The sequence below is a fragment of the Sander vitreus genome, chromosome 4 (genome assembly GCF_031162955.1).
Source record: "Sander vitreus isolate 19-12246 chromosome 4, sanVit1, whole genome shotgun sequence".
Taxonomy (NCBI): Eukaryota; Metazoa; Chordata; class Actinopteri; order Perciformes; family Percidae; genus Sander; species Sander vitreus.
The window spans coordinates 16749320-16767559 of NC_135858.1; the positions used below are offsets into that span (position 1 = coordinate 16749320).

General features: G+C 41.1%; 1 protein-coding gene across 2 annotated transcripts in view; it reads left to right on the forward strand.

The window, feature by feature from the left end:
• The window catches only part of sema3fa (sema domain, immunoglobulin domain (Ig), short basic domain, secreted, (semaphorin) 3Fa), a 50992-nt gene that overhangs the window by 18853 nt on the left and 13899 nt on the right, over nt 1-18240 (forward strand). For both annotated transcript variants that reach the window (XM_078248708.1, XM_078248709.1), the window contains exons 3-7: nt 11749-11909; nt 11993-12055; nt 14399-14518; nt 16006-16095; nt 17164-17257. In XM_078248708.1, coding sequence (XP_078104834.1) covers nt 11749-11909; nt 11993-12055; nt 14399-14518; nt 16006-16095; nt 17164-17257 — 528 coding nt within the window. The remainder of the gene's footprint in view (nt 1-11748; nt 11910-11992; nt 12056-14398; nt 14519-16005; nt 16096-17163; nt 17258-18240) is intronic.

Consider the following 18240-nt stretch of genomic DNA (forward strand, 5'->3'; position numbering starts at 1 on the left):
ATCTCATTTCACGGCCAATATTGAATAAATGCACAGCATGCCTTGAGCAATGCAGCGCATTTAACAAAGGATACCACATTTCCATCAGCACACTTAATCCAAATGCTCCAGCTGAGTTTATTGAATACATTTCCATCCAACTGTTTTAATGCATGTTTGCAAAAAAAACATTTGGTCCCTTGGCTAAGGAAAAAAAAACTGTCTCTCTCTCCCGACTCTCCATGTGTCCTGTTAAATGAAGACACGTACTACAAAACATCCTAAGTTCAGCTGTAGCCAGTGGCCTTTGTTGCTTGTCATCCTGTCGCTGTCTCCAGGGTAGCACAAAACTGCCACATGGTGTGTGTGGACAGAGGAGACAAAGTCATTCATTAAAATAACATAAATGCCATCTTAGCTGGGAAGCGGCAATGAAATGCCAGACTTATTGCTCCTTGTTTGAATATGTCATTATGTCACTTATCCTCTTGAGTAATTTTGCACAACATTAGCTGATGGAACCACATAACCACATGCATTTTATTTAGTCAACTTTTGAGAAATTTGCTTAAAACTTGCACATGTCAATGGAAGCATAACTGTTGTTGTAGATGTGACTCTAACCATTTCATGTCTACCGCTTTCTTCATGCTGGAGCTAAATACTTTTAATGTGTGAAGCACAAGCCTGACAGTCATAGGAAAATACATCATCACTGAACACATTATGCATGCATTTCCCCCATCACCCTGCTTCTTCCACCTGCGGCATGCTGGGTGTTAAAGAAAGAAATGTGTGTTATCTCAATAGGTTGGTATGCAGACAGGGGCTAGTGGATGCTGGCAGGACCAGACAAGCTGAGGAAAAGAAAAGCTGTCAGAGGAAGCTGGGCAATTAAACAAAATGGCATTAACCAGGCATATAGAGGGAGATTTAAGATAGATGGGGATGCTATATATTTTTTGGAAGAGCTGCATGCGTGACAACATCTTTAAAGAATCCGTACAATGTTCTGGATGGTGCGCAAGGCTAGTGGAAATGCTCAAACAATCTTAAGAGGTTGATGCAGGACCGGAAAGTGATGAATGATTGTTGAGGTATTTCTTTCCTCTTCACTTCTCACTAAGAGATAACTCTGTTTTATTTTGTAAAATAGAGGAAGCAGCATTTTGGTTATCTGACATTGGCCATCGCCTGCTGTAAATTGAAAATCATCCAAATAAATGGTTGATTGAAAAAAATATTGTTTAATAAAATAGAGCTTTGGACTGCAGTCACAACTCCGTATCAGACCTTATCTGGACTGCTTGGAGGATTGAACCTTTACACATAAAAGCACAATGGTGTCTCTACTTATCTACAGTTTCCTCCACTCCATCTTCACCCTTATTGAGACCACAGAGATTATCCTAATGAGCTGCATCACTGTCTGGAATAGGAAGTGCACTGCCTCAGACTGCAACTCATTCAAAAAAATAAGCTTTCTTTGCATGGCCTCCAGAACGATTGGGACAGCATTTATCGGTGCCTTCCAAATTACTGTTGGGAAAATAAAACTGTTTTCTTATCTGAGACTGCCATGGTTAAGGTTTGGTAAGGTTTAGGCACAAAATAAGAAAGGTTTAAAAACATTGGCTGTCGAAAGGAACCGGAAAACAACAGCATTCTCTTGTGTCAAAGTCCATCCACCTCGACTGCCTCCCTCTGCATACTTTGTAGCTTTATAACAACATCTCATAACTCTCTTTACTTAGGCTCATAATTCCCATGGCTGGTGTTGGGGCATTTGCTGGTAAGATATTCTGTCCAGGGTGTCTACCATAAATGCTATATCAGCATTTCACTAGCACAACTATCACAGCTAACATCCCTCCCACCAAGCATTGGACTATTTGCCCACATTCCATCAAGAAAAAGATTTTCAGAGCATCTGAACCATTACCACCAGGTCACACTTCTTTCCAAAGGCCAAACAGTCCTCAACACTCCCCTTCATTATCATTTGAACTTGACTCTTAACAGGCTGGATCTGAACAATTTCTTCTCACCTACTAGCACCAAACTCTCCTGCTCTCTATTGTATTTACAAAAATATAGAGCCGATAGCGAGCATCTTGTGTGTCTTATAGAATAGTGCTATTTGATCTATAATACGTGTAGTGAAAATGTAGCACATAGCTTTTTAAATGATGGTATGTGCAGTCTGTTTACCATGTGAATTTGACAGTCTGTATATACAATATGTTAGCGCTTGACCGCCAAACCCTGCTTCCTCATTTTTTCCGCCGCCCTTCTCTTCTCTGGGGTAATCTTGATTTTTGAAAACTTCTCTCTCCTCTCTTTCTACTCATGCCCTCCACCTAAGCTGGCAGCTGAGCTCTCAATCAGTGTTGTTGTCTATTTGGGCACACAATCAGGGTGTTTTGTCCTCTGTCCAACTCATGATTATAATACACATTGGAGAGCCTCTCTGTGCCTTCGAGAGCTGTGTTTTCTGCCCTTTCAGCAGCAGTAGAGGGGATCTCAGCCTCTGTGTTGGCTGCACAGAGGAGCTCTCTGAGAGTTTGACTCAGAGTTTCCATGGCTCTCTCCTGCCTGCATTGATAAATGGAAGTTCTTAGGTTCGCTGTCAGGCTCCTCTCCCCTCGGGACTCCTCCCTCCATTTTCACTCCTCTACCACACCATTTGCTGTTGTGGGTGAAAAATGACCTCAGGGAATATAGTGGAGTCTCAGTCCTGGACTGGAGAGTGGAACACCCAAAGAGGGTAGAGGTGGCTGTTGTCCCCAGTGGACCATGAATCAACACTTGCTGCTAATGGTCTCTCTAAATTCACCTCCTAATTACCCCCTCTTATTGCCCCCAGCTAGCAACACACTGGCCATGACCTTGATACACGAGGAAGCAAGAGGGCATGCTTAAAATTATTCTTTGTTCAGTTCTGGTTAAAATCAGTGGGATGAGAAGTGATATATCGACGTCTTTGGCTCAAGAGCTATGCAAATTTAAACGCTTCCAATTGAATAGAGGATTAGGAGAAACCCATATATAAGAATGAATAAACTCATCTGAGAGCATTGTGCATCTGGGTGTGTGTTGGTGCAGCTGAAAAAGAGGGAGAGTATTTGTTCTGAGTGCCAGGTCAGAGGTCAGTTAGGGAGGGAAGGGTTTTTCACTCATTCACATCAGCGCTGTCCCATTATTCAGCCCTTTCCATAATCCCTCTAACCCGTGTTGTCACCGCTGACCACTGCTGCTGCCCCAACCAGCCTGCTGCAAGCGACAGCACAGCTACAACAACAAACACAGCTTCATCATCATTACAGCGGCTTGCAGCATCTGCGTCACCCCAATCCCACACTCACAAACACTTGTGCATAAAACGGCCATCCTCGGGCCAGACAGAGCCTTGGGATAGAGCATTTTATAAACAAAGTAAGAAGCCAACCAATGTTTCATGATCTCCAAAATCCAGATATTAGTGTTGTAAGTAGAGCCCGACCGATAAAGGATTTTTAAGGCCGATATCGATACAAATATTTGGTGATTTAAAAAGCCAATATTCCGATATATCGGCCAATATATTTTTTTTAAATCCAGAAACGCGTAACAAAACAAACAGATTTCCCTAACATTAGTTATTTGTAGTTATTTATGAGTTCTCACTAAAATAATATGATAATGCAGTTTAAAAATAAACTTGTTTGTTTTATTGTCACAACAGAACAGAGAAACATCAAAACATATTAAAGTTCTGATAAATAAAATGTATAAAAATACAAACTTAAGATATGAAACTTAAAGGGTTAAACACGAGTGTTGCCAACAGGGTCGTTGTAGAGCGCCCTCTGGTGGACAAACTATGCAACGCCAACACTCATAACATGGTTGAAGGGTGTTTCGTCTGTTTTTTTAAAATATTCATTTATCGGCCATTATAAATGCCGATACCGATAGTTTGGAAAATGCCTAATATCGGCCCGCCGATATATCGGTCGGGCTCTAGTTCTAAGGGAAGACAGTCAGACCTGCACACTGATTTCCTGAAAGGCTTGGCTTTATAGTATTTACTAATCAGCATGAATATGGATTTGTAATTTTTCTTGCCACCTCAAGTTTTCTTCTGTGAAATGTAAAGGTTTCCTGCTGCTTGAATGAATCCCACTATACTTATTTATGTGTAACCAAGCAGAAAACATGAATAAAAAAACTAGATAAAAGGAGTTTTTGTCACTTTGTGAAGCAGCAACAGTATAGCACCGTATCTCAATTAATTGTACTTGCTATTTTTTTTAATAGCTACAACAGTGTTCTTCCCCCCCTATCAAACATTACTTAGGAGGTGCATTTTTCCAATCTCTCCTTGCTGTCCTCCTCTCCTCAAACCATCCCACCCCAGTATCCCCAGTATCATGACCACCCTACTCTCTCCTGACCCAGGATGCAGCAGGCACCCGGCCTGACCCCCCAGAGATAATCCGGATTATGCTGAAGTGTGTAAGGAGGCCAGAGAAGAGCTTTCACCCCAAACCCCTCCTGTCTTTTAACCTTTCACCTGCGGCCCTGCAGAGCTGTGGGGGGCAGCTGTCTGTGGCAGTGTGTGTGTTAGGGGAGAAGAAATGCTAGTTATTATATGAGACACCTCAGGCTTTTAGTAGTCCCACTGCATTGGTTTGGTTGGGTCTTTACTGAATATATATCGAAATAAACATGGACAAAATATTTTGTTAATGTTTTTCATAATTTTTCACTAACCGTTATGTTTCTTGACTGGTTTTCTGGAAAATGAAGAATAATTATGTATTATAGTCCATCCTTTAGTGTAATAGGTGTCAACAGGATTTGGAATTACATGCATTGTATTACTCTCTGCATGCAATCCCACTGTATTCACTTTTGATGACTACATATACAGTATATCATACATTTAATGACGGTTGGTTGTGCAGACCAGACACAGTCAGAAAGAGAAACTAAATGACCTTTCCTGTCAGTTGATGAATTCCTGCTCTACTCCCTCATGCTTCAATTAACCTTTCCTGTCATCTAAAACATCAGAAATAGATTTGGTATAATCTCTCATTGCCACTCAGGAAGTAAACTCACTACTTAAATCAATCTTTCTCTGCTCTTGATTTGTGCTGTGGAAGACAGGTGTTCCTGATTTGATGTGAGGATCAGAGAGCTCTACTTCTATTTCCATGTAAACACACACACACACACACACACACACACACACACACACACAGTGTGTCGGTGGCAAATGAGCGTGAAGAGCATCTGAGTGACAGCATCCGGAAGCTTAGAGATAAAACGTAATCTGGTGCCAATTATTTGTCCTTGACAGGCACAGGTAAGCAGCAATCAGCTCCAGTGACATGTGTTCTCAGTCAATAGTCCTGGCCCCAGTGGGTGGTGAGAGGCTGATTATGAGCTGCTGAACGGAGGCAAACACAAAGCTGTGACAGGTTGGGCTGATAAGGCTTCCCACTGCTTTTCAGCCCCTCTGATATCTGCAATGACCTCTGTCCTGTGCGCTTACACTTACAAAGATACACTAGCATCAGACACTCAGTATGCACTTGGGATTTGCACTGAACATACCCATACTTTCAATCTTTGATTGTATGCAATCACAATACACCGATGGATCCAAAAGTCCTCATACCTAAAAAAAAAACCAAGGTACGGTCTGCTTGGGTTTAGACAACTATACCTTCTTGGATATGGTATAGAGAAATATTGGGATTATGGTTAAAGTAATACTTTGATATTTTGGGAAAATATGCTTATTGACTTTCTTGCCAAGAGTTAGATGAGAAGATCAATACCACTCTGTCTGTGCGTTGTGGCATGGAGATAGAGTCCGGAAGCTATTGGCTTAGCTTAGTATAACAGGAGCCAGAAACGGCTAGTCTACCTCTGTCCAAAGTAAAAAATACGCCTACTAGCACCTCTAAAGCACACACGTACAGATTACACAAATGATACAGTATACAATATTTAACAATTAGTTAATTAGTGAGCTTTAGATGTGCTTGTAGGTGTATTTTTTAACTTTTGAAGAGATCCATCTGTTTCCCCCTGCTTCCAATCATTAAGTTAATTTAGCTCCATACTTAATGTACAGACATGAGAGTTTGAGTATTGATCTTCTAGTCTAAGTCTTAGCAAAAACAAGTGAAATAAGCATGTTTACCAAAATGTTGAACTATTTCTTCAAGATTTAGAAAACATTGCCGTCATGGTTAAAAGAAACCAGGTTTGACTGATAGTAGGAGATCAAATGAGACCGTAGTCAACTATGTCAAAGTAATAATATAACATCATGTTACCTCTGCATTTGCTATGGACAAATAATAGTCATTACTTGAACCATGAGGTTAATTGTTGAGGTAATTTAATTATTTATTCTGTTGAGGACAGTGCTGATATGTAAGCTGTGTGTGTCCCTCACTTGATGAAGAAAATCCACATAGGGACACATCCATGCACGCATGGCTGCAGACAAGCTGCAGCAAGGTGGGGCCACACCTCTACTTTATGAGAATGTGAACATGAGTAGATTGGGGAATTCAGACAAAATGCCGGGGATGCCTGGGCAGGTATGTGGGTTTTTCTGCAGCCTGTTTCCTCAGAACCCCCTTCTCTTTTACCCGTAACACACACACACACACACACACTGACGGAAAAGAAGGAGAGATTTGCAAGGCTGATAGTGGCATGAAAAGAAGTGGCAGCGGTGTCTGAGCACTGCGTCGTTCAACATCTCCTTACAGATTCAAAACAGTGGTCGCTTATGTTCCTCTGAGGGCGACCCATGAAAACCCTGCAAGGTACAACTCTTGGCCCAAAGGCTACATACCTTGGCTGCAGAACAAAGCAGAGAGTGACCACAGTGCAGAGGGATCACATCAACAGGTGGACAGACTACAGGCTCAGATTACCAGCAGATGTCGTTCATATGGGCAGTGGTAGGAACAGATTGGGTTTTACCCAACAAAAAAAGAACTTCAACAAAACAAAGGCAATTCCACACGCACATAAAAAGACAGAGAAGATAATTTAGCTCTGTCGGTCTGGTAGTAATTACAAAGACCTTGCTGGGAAACCCATTGCTATACACCAGATCATGTGGTCTTTGGAGACAGACACTTGTAGCCTATCATTGCTGAATTCACCAGCTGGTAACACCATGTCAGGGCTGTGTTTCGTTTTATAACATTTTTCTTGGCTTCAGAGGCATGCCCAATTTAGGCTGAGCTGCAACACACAGGAATGCTTCTGAGAACATCAATTTGTGCTGACAATAGAGCATATGAGCTCTATGACTGTTATGCATTACTCCTTATCTCGCCACAGGCATTATTTCAAAGAAAATGTGTTTTAGCATGTCTCGTCTCGCAAAGATGTGGCATTTCCCCTGAGTGCAAGATTGCTACTTTATCATCACAGATTAAAATGGTAAAATGAATAGAGTTAATGTACAGTATAACTATAATAGACTCATTGTATTTTAGCTGAAGGGACATGTCTTTTATGTAGGCTTTTAATGCGCTTTGGAATGAGTCCCATGCGCGTTAAAGTATAATGCGTCATATAAAAAAGGGTTCTGTGATGAAGCTAAGCATGTGTATACATGCATCACCCACTGAAGGTTTTTATGCTTTGGCTAGTCTTTGCTCTTTAGATTAACAGTACCTTACAATGAGTTATCATGAGAGATAAGCAGACGTCTATGAAAGGATTTCTTTCCTTTTGATGTAGGCCTAATTTTCGTCAAACACAGCCAAACATTTTTTCCATTATGTGTCAGTGGTCTATCAATAGCAGTTAGATTTGGACAAATTAGGCAAGAATAGTGTATTTTAATGTGGTTGTTGGATGATTAACAGTTGGACAAACCACAAGTATATAATTGTCATGCAAATTTACAGAAACAAGATAATTATTTACACATAGCTTAAATTACAATATTATTATTTATTTTTGTTTAATTGTGTTGCCAAGAAAGGTTTTATCAGGTAATATCATTACTACAGTATAATTTCCCAAATGAATTAAATAATAACATTATCTTTTACTATGTGTTTGTTAGCATTAGAGTATAAAGAGTTGAGTTTGCAGCTCAATTTATGCGGTTATTTATTTTTTTTTAAGTCATCTTTGCCAGAATGAAATTAGGTCTGCTCCAAAAGTGATAGATATGGATCCAGTGATCCTGAACGGACGACCGAGACTACAGGAGAGGGAGAAAGCTGACAGGCTGTCAGACACTCAAAGTCAGTCACTGCTAACTGATAATGTGATCTGATGAATGTTTATTTGTAACGTAGTAGGTTATCTGTCTGCCTGTCTAGCCTGTCTCGTCTGTCTGTCTCTGCACTCTCATTGAACTTTTCGGTGACCTAACCACTGTCAGATTTGTGACAGCCAGCAGGCTCACACTCAGATGCCCCTGAGTGTGATTCTGAGAGCAGAGGTGATAAATGTGGGCTGTCAGCTGGTGACATCTGGTGTCCCTAAAGCTCCAGTATCGTTGGACCGCTGGGCCTGCCAGAGCAGCTAGCTGGCTGAGTGTGTGTAATTGACAAGCAGACAAGGAGATGTACTGTTTTAGGTGTCTGTGTGTGTGTGTGTGTGTGTGTGTGTGTGTGTGTGTGTGTGTGTGTGTGCTGTTTTTGCACGAGTATAGATGTTTAACATAGGACATCCAGTGGGGCTGTGATTCATCATCATATTGCTGTCACCGCCTGCACCCTTGTCCTACTTTACTGTACTTATGCATGTGCTCCTCTGATCTAGGGCTGGGTGATATGGTTGAAATCAGTATCAACTTAAGTTATAATCCTTAAAATTCAGTTCTAGTTGATATTGCAACACTCTTCGTTACTGATGGTAACCACAAGGCGGTTTGCTACTACAGCAGACACTTCTTGTGATTGCTGTCTGTGTTATCCGCCATGGCAAATACAGTACATTGCATTTTCTGCAACTTCTTCACAATACAAGCAACCCCGTGTTTTACCAGTTGAATGCTTTTAATGTAAACTAGCAGCAGTAACGTAATATAGATCTGACATGGTATAAAGAAAGTGAACAGTAAACGGTGCAGCTAATATTAATGACATAAGATTATGAACAGTAATGCTGCATGCATGTATGCATTGTTTACTGTAGGCAATTATGAGCGATATAAATCCTGCATGGGAATGATGGACTCTGCCATGAAAACCACTATAAAGAGAGATAGTTACAGAATTTAAATATATTGAATGGGTATTTCTGAAAAAAAAAATGCTGGCCCAAAAAAGCCAAAAAAAGCAGTTTGATTTCATGAAAATTTTAAGGATTACAGCTTTAAATGTCAAAAATTGATGTTCAACGCAATTAAAGGAGAATTCCGGTGGATTTCAACATGTAGCTCTGTTGTTTGGAAATGTGGAGTGCTGTCAGTAGCAAGAAAAACTAAAACAATCGGTGCTGCCTCCACCGTGTTATCCCCCTGCTAGCGTTAGCACCCAACAGGCTTAAACAGGGCAAGTTTTAAATGTGTTTTTAGCCTCTAAACTTGCTCGAAATGTCATTACAAGTGCCTACCCATGTGCAGTGATTCCTTCCAAGGGAACACAGCAAATTTGACTGGAATATTGGATTGTATGAGTTCGACAATCGACTAGTGTGGACTTGACCGGAAAACAGGAAATAAACAGAGGTATGTGCACTGGCTGGATTAACACAATTATGCCTTTCTGTCACATCTACTGCAGTCAGATTCGCTGTGTTTGTGCCCTTGGAAGGAATCACTGCACATGGATAGGCACTTGTAATGACATTTCGAACATGTTTAGAGGCTTAAAACATGTTTAAAACTTGCCCTGTTTAAGCCTGTTAGGTGCTAACGCTAGCAGGGGAATAACACGGTGTAGGCAGCACCGATTGCTTTCGGTTTTCTTGCTACTGACAGCACTCCACATTTCCAAACAACAGAGCTACGTGTTGAAATTGACCGGAATTCTCCTTTAAGCAGACAAGGGAAACTCACGTAACACAAACTTCAGTAACTAATTTTCTTAGAATTTCATTTCAAATTGGCTTTGAATCATTCATTTGTATAGATTGTACAACATTCTCTAAAACAATATCCTGATATATTCATATCACCACATGTGATTCCACTGAATGTCCATAAACACCTAGGCCTCCTATAATTCAGTGTCCATGAGAGGGGAAGTGAGAATGAAAGCATGTGTGTGTGTGTGTGTGTTTGGAGGCATCTTACGACAATTACACGGGTGACAGCCATGTCTATTCCTATTTACTAACTTATCCAACCCACTGCGTGCCGTGATGCTGCAGCGTGACTACAGCATTTCACAGTTCCTGAAAGAGCTCAGAACACCAACAGCTGAGAAGCTTTCTGGCAAAGGATTCATGTCAGTATTTCAAAATGCCTTGTGCAGGTGGAAAACATCATGTTGCCTTTTATTCCCAGTAAAGTAACAAGACATTCTGCTTCCTCCTAGTCAAGAAAAGCTGTTTTTGGGAGTCTTTCTCAGCATCAGAGAGTCTGAGACTTGGCTGAGGAGAACAGTAGGGGAATTTTCTGGTCTCATTAAAGTGGAACATGAACAGGTCCTCTATCTGGTCTTCTAGTTGTCTCTGCAAATAGAACAGCACAAGTGCAGGATCCACTTTCCCAAGCTTAGTTTTGAAAAAGAGCAAGAGAAACAGAGAGACCTCCTATCAGATTCTCTAACAGCTCGGGAGGTAATGGGAGGACCGGGAGAAAAAGCTGCTTTCCATACACCAGATCTCCACTTATCTCTCCTCACACCCAAGTGTAACTTAAACTCACATTCCAGCGATCTGCCCTGAGCAGTATGTAAGCCGTTTGAGAAAAGTTTCATGTTAGAATAGTTTTAACAGTGATATGGAAGAAAGGATGCGGCAATGTTATGTATGATATGGTGTGAGACTAAGCCCTGGAGTGGTCGGCATCTTCTCTGCTGCAGTTGAAAATGAGAATTAACAAGAGGAGATTATAGTGAAGGCCATCATCTCCACTTAAAGAAGGTGAAGGAAAGCCAGGGTCATACTGCCAAGTCCTGAACATTATCTGTCATTTGGCTTTTTCTAATGCAAGCCATGTTATGTGATGCATCTCAGGATATCAATAGCGATGAAGCATAGAGTGATCCAGTGTGGAAAAAAACAGCACAGGCCAAAATGAATGGTAATGTTTTCTTGACACCTTAATGCTGCCATATATCAATGTATTGTTTGTCTGTTACCATTCATTTCTGACTCTCGTGAGATTGACTGTATGCCTCTTGCTTTTGTCAAACCTGCCATAACCAAATTTAGCCTGTCCATCACCCCATAATGGCAGGATGTAATTGTAGTATGGATGGAAAAAAAGAACAAACAGCTTCTGGAAACTAATTTAGGAGAGTCTAAGGGTAGATTCAGCGCACCATTAGCATACTTTAATGACATCAGCATTTGCATACCGTTTGTGTGTGCGCGTGTGGTTTAGATTTATAAAGTAAATAGAGAGAAGATCACCTCTAAGTACAGAAAGAATGAAATTACTTTGGCAAACCAAAGGGCATATCTGTGCCAAAAATGAGCAGCCTACACATTTCTCTTGTGACCATGTCTGTGGTTTGTGTTTCCCAATTGTATTTTATGTTTTTCTACTACAGTATAATAGGCACACCTTAACAAAAAAACCATTTATTTCTCAATTTGTTTGCCTCTTTATAGAGTTAAAGTCTACCGGCACCGCTCACCACTTCTCCTTTTTGCTGAACTCGACCGACTATCGGATCCTTCGCATGGATGAGGACCACGACCGCATGTATGTGGGCAGCAAAGATTATATCCTCTCCCTGGATCTGCACGACATCAACAAGGAGCCGCTCATAGTAAGAAATGTCCCACAAACAATAATCCTGGCTGAGCTCCCTCAGGTTTACATCTAACCAACTTGTTGATGTGTCCCTGTCAGATCCACTGGCCTGTTGCCCTCCAGAGGAAGACTGAATGTGTCCTGTCAGGGAAAGACACCAATGTAAGTATTCAAATAGCGTGATATTAAATTAAAAGGAGTGCTGTTTATTAGTTTTATAATTAATCAGTCCATTACCAACTATTTTGATAATGCTTATTAAGCAGAAATGGCAAACATTTCCTGGTTCCTGCTTCTTAAATATAATGATTTACTGCTTATATTTTCTTTTATATTATTGTAAATTATTTATATTTTGAGATTTTAGACTGCTGGTAAGATGTCACATGGGGCTCTAGGAGATTGTGCTCACTTTTTTATAAACTTTTTTTGTAACATTTTATGGACTAAATAATTCATAAAAAAAAAAAAAAAAAAACATTGGACAGATTAATGACTAAAAAAAGCAATCATGAGTTGCAGCTGTAATTAGCCGATCATGCTGTGATCATTAACCCCCAATGTACCAGCAGATACAAGCACACAGCTCTAAACCATCTTCCCTTTCGACCTGCTGCACATTTAAACATTCATCATTAAACATCATTTTATCTGGTGATACATTTGCGTAAGAATCACATGTATGTTTTCAATGTGTCTTTTTGGCAACACTTAAGATTTGAATGTGGCACTGCGGTCAGTGGAGGACATGTTACAGCTCCGTCCAGTGTGTGACTTGCTGCTTATTGACTGTCTCTGCATCCCTGATTACTGATTGCATACAGCTGCCACCAATTAAGCTCCAGCAGGAACTTGGAACGTGCGACATTCAGCCGTTTCCGTTGAGAGCTGAAAACATATTCCATGCAACCCCCCTACACATCTCATACATATTATAGGTATTACGAATTCATTTTTTTTCACATAATCTAATTTTCTTTTTTGCACAATAATTACATGTGCCCTGTGTTGTCCAGGCAGGCAGTCAAAATGAATCAGCCACTGGAAGCTATAGGCCTGTCTGAAGTGTTAATACGATTTACACGTTCAAACACAGCCACCGCCGGTGCAGCCCCCACAAGGAAAGTCATCATTGAAATTCATATAAAAACCAGATCCTTCTCTTTTGATTTTGTTCTCGTTGCCCCCCCGAAAACACACACATACACACTCGTCTCAACCATGTTAGGGGTGAGCGCTGGCAGGGTGATGAGGCTCTGGCTAATAACCCTGCTCTCCCCTGCTGGTAGAGAGCGCAGGCTGATGTTTATCCAACTGGAATGTTCATTTATGCGTGTTTGGTGACCCGTGCCTCTCACCGCCTCTGGCTACATCGAAAGTGTGTGTGTGTGTGTGTGTGTGTGTGTGTGTGTGTGTGTCTCAGTGGTGGGTTTGAAAATTTCATAACTAAAATAAGAAATAAAATTGGCTACCAGGAGACATCTTGGCAATCCTGGCCTGCTCTTTAGGGAATGACAGATGATGACAATTCAAAAGCAATTCAGAGGGGATGTCGGTTCAGGCAGGAGGTCAAAGGCAATCATCCCCACTGTGCTGTCTGTGGGGGAGCACAACTGTGCGCTGAATAATACAGACCGGCCCACATGCGTAAACACACACACACACACACAAAAACACATCCTCTCAAACCTCTGACTTGTGCATCTGTCGTGTTGCTAAGATCTGCCAAAATGGCTCATCCCCCATCCTGCAAACAATCTTTTTTTACGCTTGGTACATCCTTTCTTTTTCGCCAGCTGTCACTTGCAGCAGACATGACGGATAAATCTGAACAGATATCACCGGCTTCTACATTTCTGTAGTTGGGAGTTTTGATTTGGATGGATTGACACCAGGAAGGCAGGCAGCTGGTCAGACAAATAGAGATTAGAAAGCTGCAGACCTCGAAAGCACAGAGCTGTTTTCACCAGCAGCACCTCTTTGTCTGCACTCCAAAAAAAAGTGTTGTCCTTGTACCACTTAGATAATTAAAATTAGAAATAAACCAGATCAATCACAACAAGCCTTTTCTAAAAACGTATTGGATTTTAGAATCCCAGTCTTGTTTGGACAAACCAAAAGGTTTTTCAGCTCAAGTCTGACAGAACATTGAATCGTATCTACCCTCAATCCCCATAGCAAACACTCTTCACAGCTGAGAGGCACTGCTTTTCTTGGTTATATGGTGTTTGGAAACAATTCCCTATTATAGTGTGGTCTGATGTGAAGCCTGGGCTGGGCCGAGACACGGAGCCAGGGAACAGAGCTGCCAAACACAAGCCAGCCAACAGTGAAAATGATAGATGCAATGGTTTTAAGCCAGGCAGAGGGGTTATTAAACATCAGTGGGACATTGTGTATTATGTAATGCTTTTTTTCAATTGCACTTTCATGATCAGAATTTTTTTATTTTTTTTTTAACCTAAGTCTCTAATCCTAGTGGGTTTTGTTTTTGCTCTCCCACAGGGAGAATGTGGAAACTTCATCCGTCTGATTGAGCCGTGGAACCGGACCCACCTGTATGTGTGTGGTACAGGCGCGTACAACCCCATCTGCACCTACGTGGACCGAGGACGCAGGTCACAGGTAACCAAAGATGCATCCGGGCAGCCGTGGAGACATTTTGACGTTTACTCTCTGCTTCTTTTAAGAAACATATCTGTCAATCAATCGTGGGTCAGTGAATCTCCTTCTGCTCTTGCTCCTCGGTTTCATGGGTTCTGCTTCTCTTCCATCATTTTCAGCCTCTTACTTTTCATCGATTTGTGCTGTTTCACGGTCTGGGAGACTCAAAGAAAAAAAAACTCACGGCCAGTCCTATCTAGATCTCTATTATTATTGCAAAATTGCTGTTGGTAAGGTACCTAACTGCCAACCCTTAGAAAACGCTGAGGCACCAATCTTCTCTTACCGCTGGGAATAGCATGTTGACAGTATATGTAGCAAATACCCTTTCTATCCATCCGTAGTACCCCCCTCACCTGTTTATACACAGAAGAGCCTGTGGCCTGTCTTTCTATCTGGCTGAGAGCCTCTGAAAGGCCATCATTACTGATGGAGCCTCTCATCCATCATCAGCCTTGTAGCTCACCCCTTCCTCCCTCCGTCCATCCCTCCATCCCTCCCTCGCTCCAGCACGACGGCCACGCAGAGCGACAGCAGCTGCCAGCACGGCTACAGTCCGCACACTTACATTCACCACTCTGCCTGTTTAGTCTCACTGTTCAAAGGGAGGGTTCAGATTTCAATGTAAAGGTCAGTCCAGCCTCTTGTCATTTAACTTCTCCCCGAAGGCCCAAATGCTATGTTACTTCACACTGTAAAGGTTTTCTCCAGAAAGAGTAGATGTAAACAGAAACCAATTGTTCGGAAATTCTTCCGCTTTGCACACGGAGGGCTTCACACATTTACAGTCCTCCGTTAACTCTCAACTTTTCCCCTTAACTGCAAACTTTTTTCCTTTTAACTGCATCACTCTTCCTGCTTTTTTTAATGCTGTTTCAGAGCTCCTTTCAGAGTGTTTCAGAGTTTGTGTCAACCTGTCGAGTTCTACATGAAAAACCTATACATTTTGAGAAAAGACTTGAAAAAATCCCAACTAGACTTAGTTTTGTGATTTAATCATGTATGTTAAAAGTTGCTAATAACAATCTTGTTCCGTCCTTTCCACTGTATTTGATACTGCTAGATGTAATGTGTTTTTTTTCCAATTGTTGGTGTCTCTTTTTGTTGCATTTCCTTTTCCTTTTTTTTCCCGGCACTGCATGGTTTATGCATGGAGTTTGCAGCTGTGTCTGCTTGACACTGAGTCTAATCCAACATGGTTACTAAATGATGAATGTCACCCACAAGGCTCTCTTCACTCTACTTTGACCTCCACTTTGACATTTTTCTTCTTTTTGTTTTTTAGAATTGTTAGTTTTCGTGAAGTCTACTTGTTTTTTCCGGTCCTTCGTTTTTGCACTATTTTCCTCTTCTGTTTATGTCATGGTAATCATAAAGTTAAATTCACTTTGTTCTGAGCTGTCCAAGGTCGTAATGAGATGGCCCATTGTGCCATGTCTCTGTTTTAGGGGTCCCACTACCTACAGGCACCCCAATCTGGAGGGAGAACAAGTCGGGCAGCAGACTACAGCACTACATCAGAGCCTTTGGAGGCGAAGGTGGGCTGAAGGGAGTTTTGTAAAGGCTTAAGTTTGGCGCCCACCTGGAATACTTTTTTAGCCTCAGTTGGATTAGTAGGGATAACACAGATATCCAAAAAGAAACTGAGCAACAGAAACAGCTCGCCAAATTTCTAAATCTCAAAAACATAATATTAGTTTGAATACATTTATTTGCAAATGTAGAAAACCTGCTTCCCTCCAACAGCACTCGACACAAAAGAATGCTTTGTAAATGTACTGTTCTCATGCCACTGGAGCCTTTAAAGGCCCTGAAAACATAATCAGATTCTTACTATGAGCGATTGGCTCCAACATGAACGCAACATTTTCTCCCCATGTCAAAACAATTCCAGCAAAGAGCTTGATTTATTGTTTTTTTTTTCTGCACACACGTTTTTAAATCATGCTTTATCTTGTTACTTAAAAACATATCCAAGAATGGGTATAAACAACGTGCTGCTATGGCATTATTTCTGCTTTCCCTTACATATTTCCTACCTGTCAGACATCATTAGCCAGCTTTTGAAATACCTGACGAATAATCCATGTAGACACATACCCAGTGTTGACACAGATGTTCAAAATGTCCTCTTGCACTGTGGAATAATGAATTCTTGTTTGAGCCACTAACATCAGAAGCATGGTGGATGAGTTTTGGATTGCTCTCAGCATTTTCCTCCACCTCTTCATCTCACAGATAACTGGCTTTGTATGCTTTTTGTTCCCCTCAGCAGATCCAGTAGTGCTGTGAGAGAGTCAGTTTTTCAGCCCCCGTAGGGTCACAGCTCGCACCTCGTCATTGTGTCTGTACACTGAACACATTATTAGATTGATGCTATTAAAAACTCCTTTTAACATCGAAGTATACTTCAAAGTGCCTTGCACATGCTGCATTTAAAGAATAACCCCCCCCCCCCCACACACACACACACACACACACACACACACACACACACACACACACACACGCAAATGATTCCTTAAACACAATAAATCTGTTATCAAATGAGAAAGGAAAACGAGAAAATGATGATGATGTTTTTCCTGATTCTTTACCATTTATAGGAATACATTTTCCGACTTGAACCTGGTAAAGTGGATTCTGGGAAAGGAAAATGTCCTTATGACCCCAAACTGAACAGCGTCTCTGCTTTGATCAGTAAGTGCCTGCTTGTTTTTTTTTTTTTCTTCATCCAACGTGTACAGGCAGCTTTAAATAGCTATCTGTGGAAACCAAAGAAGGTCTGCAATATTTCTAGCAGTATAGTCTTTGGTTTTAGTCTGTGCATGCCTCAAAAGGATTGCATGAATTCTGTGAAACTCTACATTATGGAATTAAATATTTTCTTTCAGTTTTTGATTATTTACTTCTTCTTTTTAGTCTGTTCAAAGGTAATAAGCTCTTCTGACTATGGGAGACTTTACATTTTCTTATTGTGCATTAGATTGCACCAATGTACAGTTTTGGGCTGCAACTCTATTTCATTATACATAATTAATCTGCCCATGTTCTCCATTAATCATTTAATCATTTTGTATATGAAATGAAAATGAAATGTAAAAAAAAAAGGCGTGTCTTGTATGTTTTTGCTTAGCAGTCCAAAAACCCAAAGACAGCCACTTTACAATCATATGAGGCAGAAGAAATCAGCAAATCCTCACATTTAGTAATCTGCAAGCAGATGATTTTTGACATTTCAGCTCTAGAACAGTTTCATCAAAATGTTCATTTGTTTTGTCAGACTGATGTGTGTGCTCTCATATTGGTGGGTGGTCTTTTGTTGTGAGCAGCTTACAGGTGGTCAGATGTTGCTGTTGATCTGTGTGTGTGTGTGTGTGTGTGTGTGTGTGTGTGTGTGTGTGTGTGTGTGTGTGTGTGTGTGTGTGTGTGTGTGTGTGTGTGTGTGTGTGTGTGTGTGTGTGTGTGTGAGATGTAGGAATGATTGCAATATAACTGTGAGGTTTTTAACCCAGACGTGACATTTCTGGCACTGCTGGACCAGGTTTGATGAGGTTTCCCAAGTATCATGTATTTTGGCACTGTCCTGTGGTTTTTAAAGGCATTATAATCATCATTCAGAGTAAATACTGTGAATGGCCACAGCTGCTGTACTGTACGTGCCACTATTCTGATTTTGATGA